Here is a 9,365-nt window from a genome sequence, read left to right as displayed (position 1 = left end):
CTTCGCATTTTGTGAAGGTTTCCTCACTATTTTTCCTTCACCGCAAAGCTCGTGGTAAATTTCAACTGCAATTCCGCACATGAATTTCGAAAACTCAGAGGTGCGAGCCGCACGTTACATCATTAGATATTAGCAAAAAAACTTCAAAAAGAACCGTTTATTTGTGGGGCCCCCTTAAAGATTTATTTTTATCTGTTAAAAACATACTAAACACAGCCTTATTAATAAAAAACATCTAATTCGAATTTAATCCGAACTTACACTTGGACTAGTTACTCCTTGACTAAATCAGTATTAAGTCAGTTTTAAAATTTGTATTAATAAACATGGACTAGCGAGGTATTAGTTAAACATTTCTTAAACCTAGACTATGACGTAAGCAATGGCAACCCAGCGTGAGAAAAAAATAAAAGAATGAGTCATTGAATGAACGTGGAATGAACCATAGAAAAAAAACAAGAAATGTCTTTAATCTGTGGTATGAACCCACATCCGACGTAGAAAGTTACCAAATATAACATGCGGCCGGGCATGGCGCTGTTTTGTAGTGTATCTCGCTCACTCTTGTTAAAGTCCGCATAGTGTAAGTGTAGTGGTAATTAGTTCTGACGCTGGCCACCAGAACATGTATATTTGCATTGTCAGCCTTTTAAAAACGCGGTAACTTCAACATCATTGTTTGTTATTACGTACGGGAATAATACTAAAATTGAAAAAAATGAGTCAAAAGCGGATCCGTTCGTCAAATTGGGATGAAGAAGAAAAAGTAAGTTGTTTTTATTAAATAGTGAAAAATTACCAGTCGTCTTCGCGTGGTTTCTATTTTATATTTCTTGGTGATTTTTGTCTTTTATAAGTAGATAGATTCTTCAAATAATAAATTAACTTATATAGTTATTTGTTTCGTAGCGATTATTTTGCAGTATTCTGAGAAATTATTCACACATTATTGAAAATAAATCCTTGAATACGAATACCAATAAAGCAAAAAATAAAGCGTGGAATGAAGTCCACAAGAGGTGAGATTGAGATATCTGTTATTTTCTTTATTACATACTAGTTTTTGCCGCGTCACTTGCAAGACAAAGTGTATTTCAATGCGTAGCCAACTCTTTTCGGCATAGGCAAGCTTGTTTTTTCAAAATCCCTAAGTTGTATCGCTATGGGAATACTGTCGCAGTAAGCTGGTTCCAGATCTTCGCCGTACGACGGAAGAAGTTGTGCTGCCATCCATCAAGGTGGTGCTGATGGAAGGACAAACGGTTCCGCAATGTGCGGTAGTGGCAATTAGCCGCAGGCAACAATTTGAACAGTTCCACAGAGGACTCCCCATAATATAAGTACCTATAGTATAGATTACCTTAATTAATAGAAAAACTTTTTTTTTTAGTTTCAATGAAATAAATTGTCGTCCCAGAGAGTTAAGTCAGTTACAAATCCAGTGGAAGGCTATGAAATTGAGTGCAAGGAAAACCCATAGTTCTTTTAAAAAAGCAGCGAGTAAGACAGGTGGTGGAACAAGGCCACCTACGCCTGACAATATCACCACAGAAATTAAAGACTTGTTAAATCCTGCGGAGTTTTTAAAGGATCACAATATATTTGATTCTGATGGATATGTTAGTAACATTTGAATATGAAGGGTAACTGCTAGGTTTATATCTGCTTTTAAAATTATATTCATTTAAATTTTCACAGGATGCAATTTTATCAACAAGTGAAAATGAAAAATTAAATGCTGAGGATATATGTGTTCCAGGTCCATCACAGGTCAGTGATATTGATACTAATAGATGTATTTAGTTAGATCACAATATTACCTTTTAGGATGATTTGATGACCACAATTAACTTTGTACTAATCATGTTCCATATACTTACCTTAGCCGATAAAAAATAATTTATCATCTTTTTTAAGGGTAGAGATATATTCATAATAGAAACTGTTGATGAACAATTTGATACTGCGGATACAGAACATACTCCATTATTGGTAAGTTTATGATGATATAGATGTTTATAGCAGAGCCCTTTGAATGTTCTTGTTTTGAGTGTTTGTCTATTGTTATTTATTTAATATGCAATTTTTTTACAGGAACTGCCAACAGTTAATACCAGCAATCCAACAATTCAACCAAACAAGTGCATGATTACACCAAATAAGGTAATTTTTATATTTGCTTTTTTTATATACAACTGGATGACAAGCGAGCAAATGAGAGCAAGATCACCACCGCCCATAGACACCCGCAACACCAGGGGCATTGTAGATGCGTTGCCTTTACCATTACAAAGAAGCAAGCATGCAGGCAAGCATGCAAGCAAGCAATAAAAAAATACCTTTAATACAAAATAATGATGTTTGCAGGTACATCAAGTCGGTGATTACGTAATCTATCTATTCGATCTGGCTGATGGTATTCCATGTTTACAATATTAGTAGGATTTCCACTGTTGTGCTACTTTGCCTATGCCTGAAATTTTTGAGTTAATCCCAACCGATATAGGTAGATGTGCCTGATATATTTTTTGCATTTCAATTTCATTAATTTCACTTTGCAGGCATTTTACAATAGCAGTACAAAGAAAAGAAAATGCTCGGGCAGCCAATATTACAATAAGTAAAAAGGTACGTACTTACTTACCTATTTACTTAATTAAGTTTTGTAAAAATATTATTACACCCTTTTTGTTAAAGGTAGTCGATTATTTCATTGCCATCGGAGCTCATACATACTAAATTTCAAGTCCATTGAACTATTAGAAGTGGGTAAAAGATTTGATTACTTACATTGTTTGTTAGTTACTTTGTTAGTTGCAAGTGAAGCTCGGAATATAACGGCGTGAAAAAGAAATAATCGTGGCTTTAAATGCAACTGGTACTAAATAGTTAAAAAAAGGGTGGGTACTACTTGCTTTCTTAGTTACATAAAGTAAGTATATTAATTATTATTTACAGGACACTGATTACAAAACGGCTATCATAAATCATTCAAAGGGTTTGAAAGACGAAGAGCATAGAAGACGCATGGAGATGGCAGAGGAAGAGCATCAATTAAAAATTAAAATCCTTCAAGAAACTTTACAATGTAGTAAAATTGAAAAAGAAATATTACATTTAAAAAAAGAATACCAAATTAAGCTGTTGCGTGGGGAGTGAAGTTTTAGGTTTAATTTTATTCATAAACAAATATTAATTACTCGGTTACTCCGTAATTACAGGCGGACCTTAGTAGCATTGGCTAGAACTGGTCAACGGTAGGGAAACTGTTGGAATATATGTATGGCTAGTTAATTCACCCACATGTAACTTCTATTAATAATAATAATAATAAATTCATTTATTTCGGGCAACTTGGCCCGTACAATAAATACCTTACAGACTAACATACATATTTATAATCAATATTTAAAACTAATTTGGTGACAAAACGGCGTGACCCCGTTGAGTCACCGACTATTGGCCCAACTATACGAGTACGGCACACTGATTGACGGCCAACATTGGGCCTAAAAAAGTGCGCCTGTTGTCTACTTTATCTTTTTTTGTGTAATCTCAATGTATTGATTTGTGGTGTTCAATAAATAATATTTGTATTGTATTGTTTGTTATTAGTACTTGTTCATGAAAATGGACCTCTGCAAAGTAACACCCGATTCAATAACTTATTTAATTTTATTGTTATTCAGTTAGATAGGTTAATATTTGAATAAAACTGTTTGTATAAATTAACATATTTGCTTTATTAAAAATTTTCTTCAATAAATGCTGCCCTACAGGCATTGCCCCTTAAATTATGATTGCCAGGATGCTGTAATGGGAATTCCTCGCTATCATTTATGCCTTCATCATCGAGCAAGTCATTCCTATGCACAGCAATATTATGCAGCATCGCCAATGCAACAATAAATAGCTTGGTATTGTCCAATTTTGTTGTAAAACCTTTAAGGAGGCATCTAAAGCGTTGCTTCCACACCCCGAAACAACGCTCCACAGTGTTTCGGGTTCTTATATGTGCCCAGTTGTATGCCTCTTCCTTTGGAGTTCTGGGATTCAAAATAGGCGTGAATAAATAAGGAGTGCAAGCATAACCCGAATCTCCAAGCAGTCGGCCTTTAAATTCTGATTGCTCAAATCGTCTTTTTATTCTACTCTCATTGAATATTCTTGAGTCATGCGTGCTTCCTCGCCAATGTGCCACTATGTCCATGATCTCTAAATTAGAGTTACACACTACCTGAAAAATGAAGCAAGTAGATAATAAATGTGAACATGGAGTAGCTAAGAGCGCCGCCGCCGCCGCCGTGAGTTCGTATGGCGCGCCGCCGTCGATTGAAACACGCGGCGCGCCGCCGTGATGGTTTTGGACTTATGAATATTTTAAGAACAACGTTTGTTGATGTCCTCTATGCTTGAACAAAATAAATATAAAGCTTTCCTTGGAAGGAACAAAGTGGTTTTCTTAATTTTTTCTTTAAAAAAATCGGTCCCGCATAAAAAGTCCCAGAGCCAAGGTCACGCCGCGGCGCGACGCCGCCGCCGTCGAATTGGCCCACGGCGCTCATATCTAACATGGAGTTTCAAATTATACATATTTGTCACATAAGTATTGATTTGCAGGTTTGGTGTAGGTTTGGTTTGCCTATTTATTTCGTGCAGGGTCAGTGCTGTGCTGTGTTTCGGCATAAAGGGTAAGACTACCAGTCAAAATCCTGGCGCATGGGCATTTATATAAATAACAAGACAAAATAAATCTACTTTGCCATCTATAGAGAATTCATACACTCACTTGCACATTTAATGAGCTGAATCCCTTCCGGTTTATGTAGTACTGGCCAACGTCTCCACTCTCTTTTGGAATTCTTATGTGAGTACAATCAATTGCACCTATGACTTGCCTAAAGCCACACACGGAGAAAAAACCAGCAATCGCATTGTTCTGCTCCTGTTCACTTTGGGGCATTTTTATCCAGTCCGCTCTTTTAGCTAATAGAGCTAAAGCTACTTGTTTACATATCAGGGAGACTGAAGGTTGACTCATTCCTCCTAAGTCTCCTGCATCATCTTGAATCTGTTGAATAAAAATCGCAAGTTAATTAAATACACGTTAAAAATAATCGAGTAAAAACGAAAATATCACGTGATAGTAAAGTCATTTTTAACTTACTTCTCCACGGCCCCAGACTCTTATGGCAGTTAAGACTTTGATATGAGGCGGTATGTGACCACCTCTCGCATCACCTGCTAACTCATTTTTCACCATATCAACTATAAAATTGGCAGTATCACGACTAAATCGGTATTTAGTTTTAAATTCGTGTTCTGAAAGCTCGAAAGGATTTTTGCGTACTTTGTATAATTTTACATGCCTAACCACCTCCTGTTCTAATTCCTCGAGTTCTTCAAGCTCTTGCACGACATGCAAATCTTCGGCATAATAATCCATGCTATACTATGCTATATGCATGCAAAAATAGTAGTTAGATAAATAAATTTACTACGACGAATTTCAAATAAATGCACAGGCAAATCACAACCAACAATCGTCAAACAGAAAAGTTAGGTTACTCCAATATTACTCCATCGTTAAACTAGGCATCACCAAGGATTAAGTTTTAGTCCGAGACTAAGCCTGGATTAGCTTACTCTTTCCTTACTTCTTGTTTATTAATACTGACTTTTACTAATCTCAAGTTCAACCTCGAATTAAAGTTAAACCTACTCTACTCCACGTTTATTAATAAGGCTGTTAAATATTATACACAAGATCATCTCTAGTAAGAGCATTCTATTCGATGGTCTACCGTTAATAATAGACCCACGGAAGGCTCCCTAAAATAGTAACAGTAGCCAATCAGTGGGTCATATCATCAAAATCGGTTTGAGTAGAGGTCCAGGCCACGCCTTCCGCACCAGCATGCTAACATTTGCCTCACGCTACAGATGGATACACGGTGTCGGACGTGGTCATGTACTGGAAAGAGACGCCGGTACGCGGCGTAGAGGACGCCGAACTGCCGCAGTTTACGATACTCGGACATGAGACTAATGATAGAATAGTAAGTTTAGCAAATCTATTTATGTTAGTGACTAGTTAATTGATCGATTCGGGTGTTTTTGCTGAGCTCCAAATCGTTGAGTGTTGCACCAAGCAGAAAGTTATTTTTTATTGCATCAAGTGCCGATTTGAAGCCCGAGCATGAGCGAGGGCTTTAAGAAGCATGAGGGCAATATAAATTACTTAATGCGAGGTGCATAATCTGCTTTTCTTTCAACTATTACAGGAATGGTTGACGAAAAAATCATGCCAAACAATTAATAGGAAAGAAATGTCACTAGCACTCGATGATAAAATTTTGTTATTTTATATTCGTACTTTCAAAACATGACCACGGAAAATTCTTAAGGTTCCCGCCAATTTGTTTTTTTTTTTTTAATTTCTTACTTTTTTTCGCAGAGTTAGTAGCCAGTAGCAGATATTTTTACCCGCGATCTGTCAAATTTCGGATGGGCGTCATGGGCGCCAGTGGCCAACTAACACACAGTTTTTTTTTCTACCGTAAGTGTTATTATTGCGTGGCAAGGAGTATGCAGGCAAGTATTTCAATTTACGCATTTGGTTTGGACGAGACTTTCCTTGAATAGAGGGTATTTCATCTCGTTCTTCCACAAGCAGAGACATTTGAAACCTATTATATACACTAATTATAGAACAATGACGGAATAAGCCCTCGTAATTGCCTCTATAACTATTTTTAACCTTGTAGGGCACCATTGTTTTTAACAGTGCAAGTTGAAGTTTATAAATTTGTTTCAAATAGGTTCCGTAAGTCCGGCCATAGCTAGTTATACCATAGCCGATTATGGAATCCGCGAGTGAAAGATAAATCATTCTTAATATTTTATATGGAATTTTACTTTTAAGGATGGCTATTTTAGCCATTATAGATCTAAGTTTTGAACATATGTGGTCAACGTGCGGTCCCCAGTTAAAGTTGTTATCAATAATTAAACCCAATACATATGCTGCTCGACGAGGTCAAGCTCTTCACAGTTGCATGTACCGTTAGTGCTATGTAGGCATTGATGTTCATGTGCTATGATTTTAGGGGTCCTGTCTCTCTGGAATATGGTGACTTTATATGGATTACTTTTGTTTTCTTGGCATTTATCACCAAGCCCACGTCATGCGCCCACTTGCACAGCTGATTGAAATTATATTGCATGGCATTTTGTGCCTCACTTAGGTCTTGGTGTGAGGTGATAGGCATGTGTCGTCAGCAAACTGGTATACAGAGCCCCACTAAAAATGTTGCACATGTCATTGACATAAATTAAATATTCGGTAGGTCCGATTATAGATCCTTGGGCTGTGCCTTCCTCTGTGCTCATAGGGTCACTGACCTGCCCGGCAATCTTTACCATTGTTTGTCGGTTCTTGTGGTAATCTTCGAACCACTTCAGTACGGGTCCCTGTATACCGTTTTGCTGTAGTTTGGCGAATAACGTGGGATACTTTAGTGTATCAAATGCCTTGCTGAAATCTATGAAAACAGCAATTACCTGCTTCCGCTCATTAAGGTAACCATTGACTTCATTAGTGAATCTAGTTAATAGCTGCGAGGTACTCCGGTTCCGCTGGAATCCGTATTGTTTATCATTTATTATGTTGTTACTACTTAAGAATGTATTCAATTCAGTCCGTACCTCTCAGCTATTTTATCTATGCTTGGCAAGATCGTTATAGGTCTATAATTATTATGGTCAGAGTATGAGCCCTTTTTATGAATGGGGCGGACAATACCTACTTTTAACCGATCTGGATACATTGACGTATTGATGGAAGTATTAATTAAGTGAGTAATTAGTGGTGTGATTTCAGTTATTATGTATTTTAGATCTGAAACACGAATTTTATCCTCACCTGGGCTTTATTAGTGTTAAGTTTTTTAATTATATTAAATATCGTTGAGTTGTTAGCTTTTTTGAGTCTCATGGCTACGTTTGGTATATTACAGTACATGTTAGGATTCAATAGAGGAGTATCACACGTTTGACACAATATGTTTTTAGTATTTTTCCTAAATTCACTCGCAAATTCATTTGACACACATCGGGCATTGCGCTTACCGAAGTGTTTCATAATAATGCTGTCTATACATTTACATAACCTACCACTCAATCGGTTCACGATATCCCAAACTTTACGAGGGTTCCCAAAATTAATACATATTTCATTTTTTATAAAGTTATTTCTAGTATTTTCTATTAATTTGTTCGTTTTATTTCTATAATTATTATACAACAACCTTTTTAACTTATTATTTTCATCCTTACGCCACTGCTTATAAAGATCATTTCGCTTTTTACACATATAAATTATTTTCTCGTTTACCCACTTGCAAGTCTCTCGTTTCGTTAGTTTAGGTTTAATTGCATAAGAACATTGACTATATACCGACGCAAACTTATCAGTAATGAATGTCATAATATCGTTGGGGTTGTCGTATGCAAGGGCCACACTCCAGTCTATTTTTTTTAACTCAGTGTGAACTTTTTTGTTATCCAATTTGTATATTAATTGGTGTTGACTCATCTGGTTATTCCTATTGGAGTCACCTGTAATTACACAACCTGTTATCAAGTGATCCGCCAGTGCGCTGTTTACCACCGCGGTGTACACTTCGCTGCAGGAGACAACGCGCACAAACACGTGATCGATACACGATTTCGTTATAGTATCGCTTCGCGCTTCTATTCTTGTATATTGGTTGACCCCGGATTCGAACCCAGCTTCATGTAGTTTGTTGAGATATTTTGTGACGATTGTCGAGCTGGATTTCAAGTCTATGTTCATGTCACCCATTAGCACGCATGTACTTCTTAGCTGGTATTGGAGAATTAATTGTGAGAGCTCACGTCTAAATATGTCTTTATTGGTCTGCGGGGGTCTATAGGTAATGATAAGGTTTATTTTCATGCCTTGATAAGTCTCTAGTTCTCCTGTGATATATTCAAAGCTCGCTGCTTGTACGGTCTTTCTAGAAAAAGTCAGGCTATTATGGACGTATATAATAATACCACCCCCCCCTCTCTCTTTGAACGGAGTTCTGTGTACATCTCGTAATTTTTTAATTCGAAGAGCTGCCTACAGTTTTCTGTGATATTAGCTTCTGTGATCGCTATACGTGTACTATGGCGCTTGCTGTTCATTATTATATATTCGAGCTGTGAAAAATTCTTGATAGTTGACCGTATATTGACGTGAAAAGAACACACGCTGTTTATTCCAGTTTATATTATCTTAAGAAATCGTTCCAATTTGCATATTAGTTATCTTCTTTAATGTATTTTGAAAAATCCAT

General features: G+C 36.6%; 1 protein-coding gene across 1 annotated transcript; it reads left to right on the top strand.

Annotated features, from left to right (window-relative positions):
• The first annotated feature begins 231 nt into the window (after positions 1-231).
• On the top strand, positions 232-3,567 carry LOC141427071 (uncharacterized). Its single transcript, XM_074086301.1, has 6 exons — positions 232-1,619; positions 1,699-1,770; positions 1,918-1,992; positions 2,095-2,163; positions 2,562-2,628; positions 2,959-3,567. The coding sequence occupies exons 1-5, from the start codon at positions 1,452-1,454 to the stop codon at positions 2,622-2,624; spliced, it is 447 nt and encodes a 148-aa protein (XP_073942402.1). The 5' UTR covers positions 232-1,451; the 3' UTR covers positions 2,625-2,628; positions 2,959-3,567.
• The last annotated feature ends 5,798 nt before the right edge of the window (positions 3,568-9,365 follow it).

The sequence above is a fragment of the Choristoneura fumiferana genome, chromosome 4 (genome assembly GCF_025370935.1).
Source record: "Choristoneura fumiferana chromosome 4, NRCan_CFum_1, whole genome shotgun sequence".
Taxonomy (NCBI): Eukaryota; Metazoa; Arthropoda; class Insecta; order Lepidoptera; family Tortricidae; genus Choristoneura; species Choristoneura fumiferana.
This window is presented reverse-complemented; position numbering and strand designations above follow the sequence as displayed.

What these genes read in the sequence shown, in the direction of transcription:
- LOC141427071 (XM_074086301.1), top strand. Translation starts at nt 1,452, where the DNA reads ATGAAATTGAGTGCAAGGAAAACCCATAGTTCTTTTAAAAAAGCAGCG. An exon ending in TATTTGATTCTGATGGATAT is followed by an intron (nt 1,620 to 1,698) that starts GTTAGTAACATT and finishes AAATTTTCACAG; the next exon opens with GATGCAATTTTATCAACAAG. An exon ending in GTGTTCCAGGTCCATCACAG is followed by an intron (nt 1,771 to 1,917) that starts GTCAGTGATATT and finishes ATCTTTTTTAAG; the next exon opens with GGTAGAGATATATTCATAAT.